The 17,322-nt window shown below is 39.2% G+C and overlaps 1 protein-coding gene across 3 annotated transcripts in view; it reads right to left on the bottom strand.

Moving 5' to 3' along the window:
* Window positions 1–17,322, bottom strand: part of CUBN (cubilin) — a 267,651-nt gene that overhangs the window by 175,150 nt on the left and 75,179 nt on the right. For all 3 annotated transcript variants that reach the window (XR_012127986.1, XM_037001703.2, XM_073229128.1), the window contains exon 28: window positions 776–926. Coding sequence is in view for 2 of the 3 variants with exons in the window: in XM_037001703.2 (XP_036857598.2) it covers window positions 776–926 (151 nt within the window). In the remaining variant the exon portion in view is untranslated. The remainder of the gene's footprint in view (window positions 1–775; window positions 927–17,322) is intronic.

A 17,322-nucleotide genomic window follows, 5' to 3' on the forward strand; every position in this document is an offset into this window, starting at 1 on the left:
TTGTTATTTGTCTTTTGGATGTTGGTGATCCTTACTGGTGTGAGGTGATATCTCATTGTGGTTTTAATTTGGATTTCTCTGATGACTAGCAATGTGGAGCATCTTTTCATGTGTCTTTGGCCATCTGAATTTCTTCTTTGGAGAATTGTCTGTTCAGCTCTTCTGCCCAATTTTTAATTGGCTTATTTGGTTTTTGTTTGTTGAGGTGCATGAGCTCTTTATATATTTTGGATGTCAACCCTTTATTGGATCTGTCATTTATCAATATATTCTCCCAAGAGTTTGTGTTTTTAACAAGTCCCACTGATGCTGATGCTGCTTTTGGGGGCCCACATTTTGAGAACCACTGCTCTGGGGCCCTCTCTCTTTAGACTGGACCAGGTGAGGTCATTCTAGAGGTTTCAGAACTCTTATTAAAAATGAATTGTGATCTTCAGAGGAATGACTAGCCCTGCCTGCTCTCTGAACCACTGATTCGTAGCTGGGTGCTGCCACATCTCTTCTCCACAGCTGTATTCTGCTCCCTCCTTTCTCTCTGGCAATTTGTCTCTCACCTGTGTAAGCAGTTATCAAATCCTGTCCTCTCTTAACCCCACCAGGATTTAACTCTCTGAGAGCCACTAATGTCAGAGTAAACTTTCTAAGACCTAGCACCAGATTAAAGCTAGTTTACATTTTTTGTTGATGGTAATGCTTCCAATAGAATTGGAAAGGAAACAATTGTTGGCTTTCAATGTCAGCTACTAAATACAACTGAGATTGGCGCAGGGCTTACCATGAGTGAACCACTGCATATGGAATCCTCTCTCGTGGTGACCGACCCCATCGGTGTGGAACAGCACATGAAGCTTGGAGCCTGCGGTGCTCCCTGGGGATGGCATTTCTACTCCACAGAAGCGCCCCATTCGCTGTGGGCCATCATAGAGCTGAAATCAAAGAGAAACTGACCAATGTTAAAAAAACTTCACAAGGTTTGTCAGAGGAAAAAATTAAAGCCTACTCATGTAGCAAAAGCTGTTCCTTGGTTCAAAAGTTAAGGGTAAATCTGCTAAGGTGGATAGAGTTCAGGAGGCTTAACACAAGAACCAAAAATAATTATATAGAAAGAATTTCAGGGATGATTCCTATGCCCAATAAATTTGGAAATCTAAATATAATTTAGTTTTATGTCAGCCTAGCAAGACCCCTCCAAAATATAATCCAGGCACAGAATAAGTGACTGGTGGGCCAAATGAGATGTGTTCACATATTAATGATATATAAATATGAGATCTCAATGAGTAGGAACATAATAGACATGCATTTTTAAAATAAATACTAACTATAAAAAATAGACATTTTAGAAAGCCATGAGAAAGGAAAATGTAAAGATTAATCTTACTAAGTATAACCACTATTAATACTTTATTTATAATGGAAGTTCCTCCTGCCAACATTTTTTCATTTGCTTGTATATGTTCATATACGTATGTGTCCAGGTATATATGTGTGTGTATAAATTTGGAGTACACATTTAATTGTGGTCCCCTGTTTTCTTGTCACTAGACAGTATATGTAGGTAGACTCACTACCTAACGCAGGGCTTTGTTGAGAGCAGACTCTCAATACATCTTCAATGAATGAACACAATGGTTTCCCCTACAACTATATTATTTTAATGGGACTTAATATTCACTATTAATTTAATTTTGCATATTAGATACATATTAGGGTGTTACAGTCCTAAATTTCAATGTGCTCTTGGGTAACAAAGGGTCTGGAGCCTTTGTGGCTACCCTGTGGAAGGGAGGGCCTGGAAGGGCTTTGTTCAAGGACACAAGAAATCCTAGATTTCTAAATCTTTGCCTCTCTCTTGGAGTTTTCAAAACTGGCTGCTCATCAGACATATACGCTTGTGACATTTGAAGGTTTAAAAAGAGAAACTCAGAAGTCCATTATATCACTGACCCTTAAGTACTAAACCTGAGAATTTTAAATAAATGAATAAAGGTTTATTTTTCAGTCTTATCTCTTCAGCTTCCTTTTTATTTTTTTCCAATACTGCTGCTTTGAATATGTATATTTGTTACCAAGTTTCTAATGTTCTAGATAGTTGACAAAAACCATAGTGAGGGAGCAAAACTGAGTGAAAGAATAAAGCAACACAAAGAGGAGATCAAGGACAGAAACCTTCCCCCCAGACCTCAGGTCCCACCATCTAAGGCAGGAGGTGGAGGCCCAGGAGATCCTCATTGCAATCTGTTTACTCCTAAATTACTGCTGCACTGTGGAGCATTTATTCCAAACTCAGAGTTTTTATTAAATCTAGTATATGAATTTCATTTCAAAAGTAATCAATACAAAAATAAACATGCCATTCCCAAGCAGAAGCATAATAAGCAAGAAAACACTATTTCCACCCCAGAAGATTTATTCTTAATATTGGATTATAGTTCAGTGACCAAAACTTTAATTACTTCACCTTTATCCACCAAAACATAAGGTACAGTTTCTCAATAATCATAATTGTTCTAAGCTTGATGAGTCTTCTAAACTACTAGGTAGCAACATTCTGATGAACCATAATATTGATTCTGTATGTCGATTCAATATCAGGTCACAGTAGTATTTTTGCCTCCCAGCTCAGCAAGGTTAAGAAACCTGACATTTTCACATGACTTAGAAGGGATTTTTTTTCTTCCTTCCAGATGAGGTTACTTCATTAAAGGAGAGCCCCTGAATCCCAGTCCTTCTTAAATAACACATTGTGAATGGGATGGGGGATGGGGGATGGGGGCCAAGGAGTGGGTTTGCAGGGGAAACAGTGATGAATGACAATTAGTTTCTTCTTCCTTAGAAGGGAAGAGAAAGATGCATTGAAATAAACTTCAAAGACACTGATAAAAATGCTTAAATATAATGTGAAATAAATTAATGGATTAATTAGTGCAGAACAATACTTCTAACACACAAAAAATCCCATAACCCCAATTTGTGTCCTTCTGAAGTTGACAGTTAATTAAATCAATTTTTTGTTTATGTTCACACAAATGGCTAACATCACCTCTACAATTCATTCCCGCGTAAATTTACCACACAAAAAGGAAGAGTCATTTTTCAAAGTACACAAATACCAGTTACCATGGAAACCAGTTGGTGCCTGCTGTTCTTGATTCTGTTTCCAGAGCAGAATGTTAACTACAGGACATTTCAGCTGTGACTCACTGGGACTATTGGCAAGAATGCTGTCTCTGTCCTGCTAAGAGTACGATTTCCCTGTTTTCAGAAAGCCTAAAGATCTACTCAGTCCGAACAATATTTGAGGTTTAAATAAGTCCATATAAAGGAAATTAGTCGAAATTAAGAAGAGACAGATTGAGATTCTCACTCTGAATATGCAGTTCTAATTTGTATAAATGTGTATAGAAGTTTTTTTTAAAAATACTTGAAATGCTGCTTACATTTGCAAGTTGGTCATTAATTGTATTTTCAAGCATGGCTATGCAGCTATACAAAAGCTTCTGTGTAGAATCTTTTCAGTTATTCTCTTAAGGAGACTATTCATTTAGGTTATTTGTGGTTTAGGTCCTTGCACCCCACCTTAAAATATCTCAACCACCCTTAGGACACTCAGAGAGGAAGGAAATCTATTGCCTGAGCCACACTTAACCAATTTCCATCTACTTTTTGCATGGGTTTGATAAGTGGGCACATGCATAGTTTATTAGACCATTAGTGACTTCAAACTCCAGTTGTTCCGCGAAATGATCTGTGGGCTCCTTCTATATATGAAGGACCCATACATGCAGGTGAAAGATATAAAACCGAAGACACATCACTGACAGAGATAGTCCAATTTTTGTAAGAGTCAGGGTTTTGTAGATACTTCCAGAGTCACTGAAGCTCACGTCTCAAGGAAACTAGAATCAGCTATGTATACCTCAAACTGTTCCCTCAGTGGAAATCAACTTTATGAACTACAAGAACTCTCAGAACAGAAATGTATTTTTCAAGTGCCTCTTTGTTGTCAAATTGTTTTCACAATTAAAAAAATTTATGACTGTAATGAATGAAATTATAATTGTCCCACATGTATAAGCATGAGATGGAAGGACTGACTTCCTCAACCCATTCTAGAATCACAGTAACACCTAAGCTTAGCCCTTTCTGTTTTATATTGGGATCTAAGTCATAATTATTAAATATTGTTTTTGTTATTGAAATGTTTCTGGAAAAAAATCTTTTTTATGGTGAAGAATTAATTTTAAGAATCAATTAGATACAGTCCACATAGAGAAATTAAGTCAAGACTTTCTTTGGGATAATATCATTAAATATGGAAAAACTTCTGGGAGAAAATTTTTGGTTAATTTCCTATTACAAATCTTTAAAAACTCCAAAAAAAATTTTATATCCTTTAGAGTTTAATATGTAATTGAAATATCCCTCAAAGTTTAATATGTAATTAAAATAACTGATCTGCCATGAGAGAGGAATTCTAGGTATAGTAGAGAAATACCTAATATTTGTAAAGAGCAAGAATTCTAGTCAATATAAAGAAGATGGTTAAATTTCTGAGAAGTACACCCCATGAGTTTATAGAGTAGCCTTTGGAAGTCAATGTCACTAACAAAAGATTATACTTCTGCTAGAAGCAGGACAATAATTCTATTGTAGGAACATCCTAGAGTACATTCACTGTGGTCAGTGTCAGGCTCTAAATTCTAGTCCAGTCCAGCTCTAAAATCTGCTTAGAATATAATCTTGTGAAAATTTCTTAACCTCCCTAAGTGAAAATTTCTTTGGAAATTTAACATCATAATGGTCCTTATCTTACAAGGTTTTTGTAAATAGCAAATGAAACAAACCACATATTAGGTTGAGTGTGAGGCCTGGCAGGTCAAATGCACTCAAAATGTTATTCTAAATCTTGGTCAGAGACAAACGGAACTCACGTTTTTTTCCAAAGAAACCATTCCAGAAATAGCTTTGAGAGGAAGAATATGATGGGTATAGAGAACTTGAGCTGACTGATGTAAAACAGGTCACAGAAATCATCCCTGGCAGACCAGACAGGGAAGCAACGAATGAATGAATGAATCACTTGTGAGAAGGACGGCATTTACTTGCCGCCTGTTGCTATGGCAACCTGGTTATGTGTGGAGACTGAGGCCATTCCCCGTGTGTTGGGTATACAGCCCAGTACAAGTCATTCTGATGGAAGAACGTAAGCACGGTGTGTGTGTCAGGCAGAGGGAGATGGTGGGGCAGCTCAGGGCATAGTGCTGAGGAGAGCATTAGGAAATCTGTCAAGGCTGCCCTTGGTACATGAGAGGGAGATGAGAGAGGAATGGTAAGGAAGGTGGCTCTCCTGGTGTTTTCCTGGAGTAGCCTCCTCTCCATTTCCTGTCCATTCAGCCGGCAGCTCTAAGCACTTAGCCACTGGAGCTCCAAAGGGGTAGGTACTAGAGATTTCTTGGAACACCTCTTCATGTTTTTCCCACCCAAAGAGCACCTATAACAGGATCTAGGGGAGCTGCCTCATTAGAGTAGTTATTAAGAAAGTTGTTGCCCAAGTTTACAGACAAATCTCCTGAATAAATCTGGAACTTTCAGAGCTTACTTAAAATCTGAAGGGTTTTGAAATGTTCCTCTAATAACAGTAAAAAACGCCAAACGAGACTCACAGGATAGGGTGAGTATTGTGGATGAGAAAAGCTTAGGGAGGTAAAAACATAATAAAATTGTGGAGGATTATTTGGCAAATGTTGAAGATGAAAGCTAATAAGCAGAGCATAGTAGACTCTAGATGGTTCCAGTGGTAGCTCCAGGAGGTGAATCCTCCATTAGGCACGTGGCCATGCACAGTGCACACTGGCACACAGGCACACATCTTCCCCAAGGTACAGGAAAAGCCATGCTGCCATGCACTGACAGGGTGGAGCAGGAAATATGAAATCCCCATCTAAAATTAAACAATTACTCATAATGCTGGGTTTGCATGAGAGCAAGAAACCCATCGAAAGATTGCATTCGGAGTTATTTTGTGTCACTCTGAACTAGAGCTCTGCTTTCCAGATGACGGCTAGTTCTTATTTCTGCTTTTTACAAATTACTCATTTTAGAAGCAACAAAGCTGATTTTGGGGTGTTCTTTTTAACTTTTTTAAATCACTGTCTAATCATAAATGTGTGCAAAGATTTGACTACAAACATGTTTATCTCAGCATTGGTTATAAGAGTGGAAATTTGAAAAGATTCTATATGTTCCACAACAAGGACTGGTGGCTGTATTGTGACAACAGAATATGCAATGTTGTCAATGATGAGGTATAATAAATAACACAGAGAAACATTTACAGGCTATTGCTACATGGGAAGGGTCATTATAGGATAGTATGTAAAGAATGATCCTCTTTGAATATGAAAATAAAGTATATAGGGAGAGACTACAGGAAGTAAATACCACCAAATATTATTATTAGTGATGTAATTTAGCCTGTTTTTATTTAGTTTTTTTCAATAATTTGTGGATTTCCTGCTTTATAGTCCTGTGTAGCCAGTTAAGTTTATTTTTAAAGCATTATCTTCGGGGACCTATTGACATAGCAATGTAGATATGGATTACTAATGTTCTTCCAATCTCAGAATTTCATACCCTTTTAAGTTCACAGATACCCAGCTGGTCTGCTAAAAATGTTATATTCTCTACTTTTGTGGTCTTTTATGTGTATCTCAAGATTATGCATGAAAATTAGTCCATTAAAATGTTATTATATAAGGTAATCTCCTCCAGCATTAATTGAAAACCATATTTTGTCCCTAATGCTTTCTTTTTTATTGTGACTAGGCTTTTATTATTAATTAGGCAAATTCTTTATTAAAAAAGAATGTTCAGGGACTGAAGACTACTTACAAACATAAGTTTTAATGGACACTGATGGAGCAATAAATGCCTAACTCTCTCCCTCATGGCATGTGAAATGCTTTGAAAGCCAAGTGTGTGCTCCCCTGTGCACATGAACATTTAATTCCAAGGGCTGCAGCTCTCTCTTTGCCAACTATACTGCTACAGGGAAACACTAAACATATTTTAACAATTATTCTGCTTTCTAAAAGCCTCACCATCTATTACAGATGGACTCAGAAACAGGGAGGAATCTGATTCACAGAACAATGGGAAATCACAGAACCTCGAGCTAGAAGGATCTAGAGCACTGGCATATAAACTTCCCCAATTCAAGGAGATGGGGAAAAGTAAGCCTATTAAATAAATAGTAAACCTAAGAATGACGGGTAAAGATGTCATTTTTGTAGAAAAAACTTATGAAATGTTGCAATTGGACATCTTTCCTAGTTTAAAAAGTGACAACCAATATAATCAACTGAAATTTACAGCAACAATTCCTAATTTTAAAATTGAGCATTCTGATCTATGCATTCTTATTCATGCCACATACATGTTTGATGGTGGAGACTTTCCATGCACTTGTTTCCAGAGGCCGATCTGAGGGCAGAGCTAGATGAGGACCAGCAGGAAAGGAAGTGTAGATGGAGCAACTTCAAGTGTTGAACATCCACTGGAATTTTTACTGGCTGCAAGGTAGTGTGGAAATTATCTTTAAATCTGCCTATTATTCATCCTGATTCTTTCCTTCACGTCTGATGGCATATTGAGAAGGGAAACAGAGTTCTCTGAATCCGAAAGCAAAGCTTCCTTCTGAAGGCTGATGTGTTTGCCTCATTAACTGCAGCAGATTAATGCAACTGCATGAAAATTCTTCATTGTGAGAGATGGCTGGGAAACATCAGCATTTCCTTTCAAGGAAAGGGATTTTGATCACCCTAAGATAAACATCTCTCCTTTTAATTTTTTATAATTTTTTAAAAACCACATTTTACTCAGGTAACTCTGGAGCCTTAAATTTTTTATACAATGCTTTTTGTTTTGCCTAACTACAAAGTATTGGCTGTTTCAACCAATAGACACACTTCATTCTAAACTCCTTTTGAATCCAGATAATGCTTAGTACAATGCTAGACTCATATCTTGTATAAAGACAGAAGTTGAATTGTTTAGTATACTGTTGTCACTTTTATGCCTGTTTTTGAGCAGCAGCTGTCCTCAGAATTGAAACAGTTTATCTCTAAATTCTAAGCAAAATGCCTGGCGTCCTAGAAACAAACTTCCTCTGACAGAGTTCCAGGAAGCATGACTCAATCTGCCCAGGAAGTGTGCAAGGAGGCGCCGTGATGAGGAAAGTCAGCACAGACCTGCTGCTGCTAAAACACAAAATCTCATCTACTTTTCTGCATTTCCCCAACTGGAAAACGGGATTTTAACCACCACACTTCTTCAATTCACAAGTAGAATCCCCATGGCTTTTGTAGGAACACAGAGGCCAGGGGACAGAAGCCCTGCTTTCAACACAGAGAACCAATCTACAGTAATCACAACTGGGAAAGCTGTTGTAGAAACCACAGCTTTTCATTTACTGCAAAATGTTTTAGAAAGCAAAAATTCATCCATAAAATGGTGTTTATGTTGGAATAATTATAAGTAATATTTGTTGGCACTTAATAAATAATATTTATTAGCTGAGCATTATTCTAAGCCCTTCATACTCATTTCCTGATTACAATTCCTAGTGGCTCTATAAGGTTGGTAGCAGTTACCCCTATTTCAGAGTTTTAGAAACTGGGGTATGTACAAGTTTAGGAATTCAACATGTTGAAAGGCATCAACACCTCAAGAAGAATTTCTTCACTGTTTCCTTATTGGAATTACTTTTTAAAGATAAGAATTGTTAAATTCAAGGATGCAATGAAGCCTTTATTCTCTGTAATAATAGAGAATAACAAAATCAATTTTTAAGTTACAGTGATAATAATCCCCAAAACTCCTGTTACTAAACAGAATCATTCATTATGCTTCTTTATAGAGCTCTGAGAGAAATAAGGGTACAAAAGTGTTGGCTTTATCACTTTCACTCATCCTTTTTGAGAAGTGTCAAAATGCGTTGATGAAGCAGGCTGCAGACAGGAAGCAAGAGGAAAATTAAGTCTCTTGAGAATGAACCATTATTTTGTAAGTTAGCCTAAAGAATTGAATGTTCTTTGTGAATTTCTCTATACCTAACAGAGGTAATTCTTTTAAATAAAGACTAGTACAAATAATGACAGTGAATGTATATTAAGTGTTTACTATGTGCTAGGCTTTATTCTGATGATTATATATATGAACTCATTTATACTGAAAACCCTATGTTACAGATGGGGAAAGTGTAGCACCTAGAAGCTATGTAACTTGCTCAGCATAACCAGTTATTAAGTAGTGGAGACTAGGTTTAAACCCAGGCTGTCTGGCTACAGTCTTCATTCTGAAGCACTGTGCTAGACTCAACAAACACTAGACTGCTGAGCAAGACTGTACAATCTGATACAGAGCCTGGGTGCCTGTAAGAATGTCCTCCTGTGAGTGAGCAAGAGATAAGTTACTATATCTCTGCTCACTGTTAACATTCCACTGTTGTCAGCAGATGGGAGAGAAAGCCATTTTAATTTCAGTGAGTTCCCCATGAGCAACAGAAAGAGTAGTGTCTGGAGATGTTCCCATCTTTAAACTAAAAAATTTGGAAACTGAAGTAACTGTTTGAGACCTGTATAGAATCTGTAAAGTCTTAATGTGACCAGCAGTGATGTGTACTGCAAACACAAACATCTGTGCACTTTGCTTATTAGAGAGGATGCTAAGAGGATAAAAGAAATCAAACGTTGCTAAGAGGATAAAAGAAATCAAAGTCCTATTCAGAGCTGTATGCATGGATTACAGGAACTTGGAAGAGAAAGAGAACAAATTCTGAACTGTCAGTGCTGCTAAACAGACCAAGGCTCTGCCAAAGACAGGAGGTCACACCTCATGAGGAAGGAGCGGCCACTCATAACTGACAGGTCACGAGGACTGGAGGTGGCATTTCCAAGAGATGGAGGCTATAAGAAGGGTGAGAAATGATGTCCTAAGGTAGGAGAAAGAAGCTGAATGGCCACTTGGGAGTTACGCTCTCTGTGGAAGGAGTACACAGTGATGATAATAATAATAAGCGTTTCGTGAATACTCAATATTTGCCAGGTGTATGGATTATTTTATTTAATCTTACACCAATTTCATAAGTGTATAATTATTCTCTCCATTTTCCATGAGAAAACCAAGGCAGCAAGAGTTAAAATCTATGCCAAGGTCACAGCTTAGTGAGGAGGAGCCAAGCTTTGAACTGAGGTGGGCTCCGTAACCCACACTCTGGTTAGACAGACCTAAGCACAAACCCAGGTTCCATCGCTTCCTGGCTGTGTGATATTGAGCACTGTTACTTACCTGAGTCCCCTTCCCCTATTTAATGAGTATAAAAATACACAATCACTAGACCATTGTGGGGCTAAGCAATAGTATCTACCAAAGTGTCTGTAACAGTGCTGAGCACATAATGGACACTTATTTTTGTAATTCTCAAAATTAACACTGGAGATGTGAAACACATCTGTGAATTTTCTAATATCTCATGAACATAAAAGTTTTGTTGATTTAAGAATAAAAGTGGAATAAGCTTGGCAAACATTCTAGAATAATGTTTCCCTAAGACTGTCCTGTGGAATAGATGTTAATTAGTGAGAATGCTGACAAAGACAAATCTATCTGGAATGTTGCCTGGGGTCCCCCAGTGGCCCCGCCTCTCCTGGCTGCTGCCCTTGTATGCAATTCTATCAGGCTATATCCTCCTGTCTTATTTTTCTTCACTGTGTTAACCCCACCCCGACCTCATCCAATTGTTCATCCAATTCTGTCCATTTTGCCTCCTTCAATCTTTCTATGTCATTCTCTCTCCATGGGAATGTGGAGAGCTGGTGCCACCCCTGACATTTTTTAAAGTGTCAATCTGAGCATGCTATTTCCCTGCTCATACTTTCAAATGATCCCTCGCCACTGTTAAGGTGCTCACTGACTCTGGGATGGCCACAGTGCTGCACACTTGCAGGTCCCTGCCTGTTCAAGGGCCTCACACTTGGCTTCTGCCATGCCAGTCATCTTGTAGGTCTGACCCCCTGTAGCCAGGCTCCTCTGAACTTCTTAACTAGGCCTCAGTCCTGGCCTATAATAAATGCAGACTCTCAGCAAAATGATTTCATCCACTTACCTGCTCACAAATTAAAAGACTTAACCACTACCATAGTTTCTCATAGCTCAAGGTCACATCCCTGGGATGACCCCAGCTCCTCTTAAAGGGCCTGCCTGAGAAAGCTCAAGGCTGCCAGAAGAATTTACTGTTTGCTCCAGCCAACACCTGAGGATAGGCCCCTGACCTTCCTTTCTAAAAGCATTTTCTAAAAAGGGCTTACAATTGTGAATCCTTCCCCTGTCCCTTTGAGATGTTTATATAGCTCCTACAACTCAGGAGTGTCTTTCTTGAGGACCTGAACACCATTCCTTTGAAATGTAATCATCAGGAAGGACAGGCACTGTCCCGCGCAGTCTCTGTGGGAGGGTAGAATCTAACTTCATCATTGCCAGCTAACAGACACAGCTGGTCTAATGACGCTTGGACTGTTCACTTCCCTGACTCTGCCCAAGCCCCAACAGTCTTCTCCGGACTCCCTCTCTTTAAAACATCCTGTCATCTCTACAAATTCAAGTTCAATTCATGCTGAACTCACTTCCCTATTGCAGTAGTATGTGACTGATTAAAATCTGTCCTGACCACTTCAGTGTCCAGGTTTGTTTATCTTGAACAGTTTACTCAAACACTACTTCCCTTAGTGAAACCCCCAGTTTCCTGTAACCCTGGTCAGTTATTCTTCCTCAGGGATGCCTTCCCTGATCCACAGATGAGCTCGGTCCTCCCATTCCATGTGTCTGGCACACCTAGGAATAACATTCCCTGATAGTGCTTACACAGCTTATAATTAAATCTGTATCATGGCGTAAACTGACTAAACATCTATCTGTTTCATGAACACGAGGAAAACTCATGCTAAAACAGTTCTATTTCCACAGCCTACATGTTTAAAATCTATCTGAAAGAATGAAAAAATGAATGAACAATGCATATTAGGGTAGTAACAGCTTGAGGATATACCATACTAAGAACAACTAACCCTATTTAATTGTGTTTAATTGGGAATTTCCCAAATTTATTAGAACTTAGTTCCCTTTATTTGTGAAACATCTATCAACATTTCTGGCAGAGGGAGCTAGGTGGTTTCTCCAAATCAACCTGCCCTTTGGGTTTCTGAATCACCATGTGGAAAGCAAGCAACACCTGTACTGGACTCTGATGTGACTGAGAAATAATCATTATATTAATGATCTGAGAATTTACAAGGTCTGTATTATATATATATATATATAAAATAATCACAGCTGGTATTACCTTAACTCATTACATATCACAGGGACCTGATGTTTCACTGTCATCATGTGGAAAACTTTGTTCAGGCTGCAGACTTAGAAAACATGAGTATAGGATTGAAGGATGCAGGGACTGTGCTTTCATCCATTCTTTCACTGGAAATGCATGATTTTGCAGTTGGAGGAAGACATGGAAGAGCAATAAACAATGATATAAACATCTGGTGAACAGGATGCCATCAGAAAGAGGATTTGGCAAGAGATGAAATAAATCTTATAAAGAGCAGAGGGAAATGCGTTTGACAGAAGTCACTGACAGAATCAAGAGGATTTGAAACTGACTTATGTGGAACAGGAGAACATACAGAAATGTAGGGTAAGGGTATAAGGGAAGACAGCAGTGGTAAAGGTGCCAAATAAGGAAAGAGGGAGAAGGTTTAGAAACAGGGCCCAGAAATTGCCAAGTCTGACATTTTTATATAATGAGAGTAATATAATAATGCTATTACCAGGCCTTGGTAAGACAAAGCCTGTAATTCAGCTATAGCAATGTCAAAGTAAGACCTACTGAAAAAGAAATATTTAATAGCACTCAGAAGTTTGTTAAGAAGATACCTATAAAATATAACTTATCAGGAGAGGGAGGATAAAAGGTACTGCCATGGTAGAAACGGACTGTAGGCGGGGGTCACAAGTACAGGACAAAGGGCTTGTGGGGCCTCACCCTGCTGGAATCCCCAGAGGTTTTGACTGAGTAGGTCCAGGGTGATGTCTAGGAATATGTTTTTCTAATAAGATCCCCAGGTAATTCTAGATTTAGATTACGTCAGCATCTTCCTCAATAGAGACTACAGTTTTTCAAAAAGGAACTATGTCAGCACTGGTGCAGCAAAAAGAGGTACACAAAGGTGGCACTGAGGAGATAACTCCAATGATCAGGACACCACTCAGATGCATTTTTCTGGAAAAGGCATGGCATTTGGTGAGTTCTTTGTATGTTCTCCTCTCTCAGAAAGTAAACAGTGAAGAGAAATGCTACACTGGACAACTTCTGGCCAGCAAAGAAGTGGCTATTGATACAGAAGTGAGCAAATCATAATGAGAGATGGATCTATTTCCTGAGAGTCTGTGATGACTGCACACATCCGTCATGGACCTAAGGTTTTAGAGAATTAGATTTCAAAAGGAAATATGAGTCAATGGACCAAAAATTTTAAAATGAAAGAAAAAAGAGAAGCAATAGAAAAAGGAAAGAAAATCCAAGAAAAATGTCAAATTCAAAAAAAAAAACTTAAATTCTGTTCACAAAATCAAGAATAACCCTTGGGGCAATGAAAGAAAACCTCTGAAGAAATCAAAGAAGAAGACTTGGGGCTGTACAGGAGCTTCCTGACCATTTTATGAGCACACATACAAATTAGATAGACTTTGGGAAATACACAGAAAAAATGTCCATTTTTTTAAAGCCAGGATTAGGACAAAAACAAGATAAAAATTTGAGTCAGACCAAAACTTGTACCAAATAGCATAACATGATGAAGGGGAAGTAGAAACATGCCTGATACAGTTTTGAAATTGGAAGAAGAGACACTGAAATCCAATTTACAAAGAAAAACAGTTAATTCTTTAGATGAATGTTTTCAGGCTGAAGTGAATTGCATTCTGCAGTACTGGAAGGTACACTCACCACCGACCTTATTTTGTAATCTTGCTGAGTTTATGGCGTTTGAGAAATATTTTGGCATGCCAGCAGACCCACGCCCCTGCTCAGAGATTCTCCCTCTACCCACCCACCTGTGAGCAGTGCTGGCCCGAGGGCTGGTTCTCCCTGTTCCCGGCCAAAGCAGGTGGTGCTCCCAGAGGGGTCCCCGTTCATAAGTAGGCCAGATCCATGCTTTGGGTGTCAGGCTCAAAAAGATGAGCCACCTGTGCTGCTAACCTGTCACCAAGGGCAAGTCTAGTTGGTCATAAGTGCTCAAGGTAACGGTCATGTGAAGTCAAGACTGGGCAGCCATATCGAAGCTAAAATTGTGAGGTTGCAGAAACTCAGAGGAAGCTTTTGGGGAGAGAAAGGAGTACACATATGCAGGGAGAAGCAACAAAGGTAAGAAAGAGGGGGACCCCACTAAGCTGCCTTTGTTCCTGCCCTTTCCCAGCTGTTCCAGCTTTTCCCGTGTCATGAGGCTTCCTACTTTCCTCAGAATAATTGGCCTTTCGCCAACACTGCTCTCTTCTACAGGGCCTAGTTTGAGTGGACGCCTGAAACCAAGAGTATAAAACAGAACAAGGAAAAACAGGAGGACTGCCAGAGGTCTCAAGGGGAGATGTTTCAGCTTTCAAAATGTGAACAATAGGTATTCCAGAATCTCACAAATGAGTAAGATTGACAGAAATTTTTGGAAAAATTCTAAATTGGACACTAAAAATAGCCAGTAGCAAAGAAAGAAGTGATTATAATAAATGACCACTGTGTGCCTGAGAAGAAGTCATGCTAAGTAAATTTCTCTTCGTGACAGTGTCACTAGAGTAGTAGATCAGAGGGTTCCATGGATACTCCCTAATATCACCTCTGAAGGTGACAGAAAATTTTGAGAGTGTGATAGAGGACGTGTGGTGTCATGCCTAAGAGCATCACCCTGGAGCCAGTGTCCATAGGAAGCCTGGCTTTTCCGCCTATAATCACTGTGACTGTGGACAGCCTGAATTTGCCTTCGTCACCTCACCAATCAAGTGAGGATAATAATATTTCCTACATTACAAGGCTGCTGTGATAACTACCCAGAAAATAATAAGTGCTTAATAAAGATCACCTATTATTATTATTACCAAGTGATTGTGCTATGCCAAAAGTGTTCAGTAATAGATTATTTTATCCAAAGAAACCTATAATTTTGGAGCATTTAAAATAGGCATCATCTTGTTTGACATTTTTATCAGTTTTGAAGAAGTGGTAAACCAATGGCCAATGGGGCCACATGCAAATGAATAATGCTGTACAGACCAGAGAATCCATATTTATGATGTGAGAGAGTTATCAGGCAGAACAGTCAAATATAACTTACTCAGAATAGTATCCTGTGTATGGCTATGCAACCATTACAATTCATGCCGAAGTGCCCTGGAGACTGGGGTTGTTCATATGATCCCACATTAGGACCTGACCAACAATAAACCCATTTAACCTCAGCCTACAATGACAGAAGTATAGGAACCAGATGACACAGCCCCAGGATACTTGGCCCTGGTGTCCACTCCTGGGCCACATTTTAAGACTCTGACATATAAGAGAACATGCAGCAGAGGGTATTCTGTGAGCACTAGGCACTTGAGGACTAGTCAGGGAAATAGTAGATGAGGATGAGAGAAAAGAGGCCACAACTATGCTGACTTCCTCGGGAGAATAGGGACGCTGAGTTCATGGACTTGGACTTCATTTTGCACTCACTCTCTCCCCTTTGTGGTTAACACCACGTCTCGCTCCTGCTACCACTACCCTCAAACACTGCTCTGCCCAGTCACACTGATCTCCAGGGGATACGTTGCAGCCCAGATCTTTTGTGACACCTTGAGTGCATCTCCCTTTGACCAGTCCCCTTCTCTTCCTCCAGCTTTCATGACACAATAGCCTCCTTCCTCTCCTCACCACACACATGCTCCCTGCAGACCTCCTGCACACTCTGGCTTTCCTGTACATCTCTGTGCCAGTTTCTCCCAAACCCATGACTTGCATTTGTATACTCAACCACCTATTAGAAATCTCTTCTTCCATGTGGAGAGTCATACTCAAAATTAAAAAGAAAAAGTGAAATCAAGTTGAAAGAATCCCTAATTTGAAAGTTGAAAGGAAATTGAAAGACTTCCTACAATTACATGGGCCATAGGGTCTTCTTTCCTTAAGGAAATGATCCTTCCTCCCACTGGATATTTTACTTCTAAATCTGAATCATTGCTTTTGCCCAGAGGACAAAGTAATAAAGGGGGTATTAGCTTCCCAATGGGATCTTTACCAACCCATACCTCTCAGCTGTGTTGGGCACAATGTCTGACCAGCACCTAATCAAGTCCTTTCAGAGTTCCAGTTTTATTAATTCAAAATAATGCAATTCTGGCTGCAGTAATAGTCACTCAGTTGGGACTTGGCTAAGTCCTTTGAAAAAAACCCTTTAACTACAAGTTATTAAAATAATAGAAACTAGATTTTGTGTTTGTGGCTTTTCTCTCCTTAAACGGTTATTTGTGTTTTTGAAATTTCCACCTAGATGAGCCATTGTAGCAATTGCTCTGGTCTTAGACCTTGGCTTCTAGAAGTGGAAAAAATCTCCTCCCTCTGGCAACGGTGTTACTCTTTGGAAGGCTGGGCTGAACGTTTGGTTCTCGCTCTATGAAGGGCCTCTAATTAGCTGCTCTGCAGTTGTTGGAACAAGTATTTTTTATTTGACAATTTTCAAACACCTCCAAAAATTATCAGATCCAGCTTTTTGTTACCATTCCATCTTCAAGGCCCAAGACAGAGAGTCCAGACCCTGGAAAGATTTCATCTCATTTCCTCCCCCGTCTTCTGCCAAAGCCTTCTTGTAAGTCCAGTTCAGGAGCTGCCTCCTCTCTGCAGCTTTCTGCATCATACTCTCTCAAATCACTGCCATGGTGCCCAGCACACTGTTATACATGCACAGCTCTGCGAGGCCAGGAGCCTCTTTGGTCTGTGCTCATAGTGGCAGAATTGCAGTGAATGTATAGGAATTATACAAGAAAGTCAGTTTGAAATTCAGTTCTTTCTCATTAATTAATAGCTATCACTAGGCTGATGCTAAATATGGCTGTGATAATCAATTTAACCTGACCTTATTGAACTCTGCTAAGGTCCCAACTATATAATCAGTGCTTGGGTTACAAAGTTAGTAGGAAACAGTTTAAACCTTCAAAAAGCACATAGTCCACTATGAC

Source organism: Manis javanica, chromosome 2, assembly GCF_040802235.1.
Source record: "Manis javanica isolate MJ-LG chromosome 2, MJ_LKY, whole genome shotgun sequence".
In the NCBI taxonomy this organism is placed as follows: domain Eukaryota; kingdom Metazoa; phylum Chordata; class Mammalia; order Pholidota; family Manidae; genus Manis; species Manis javanica.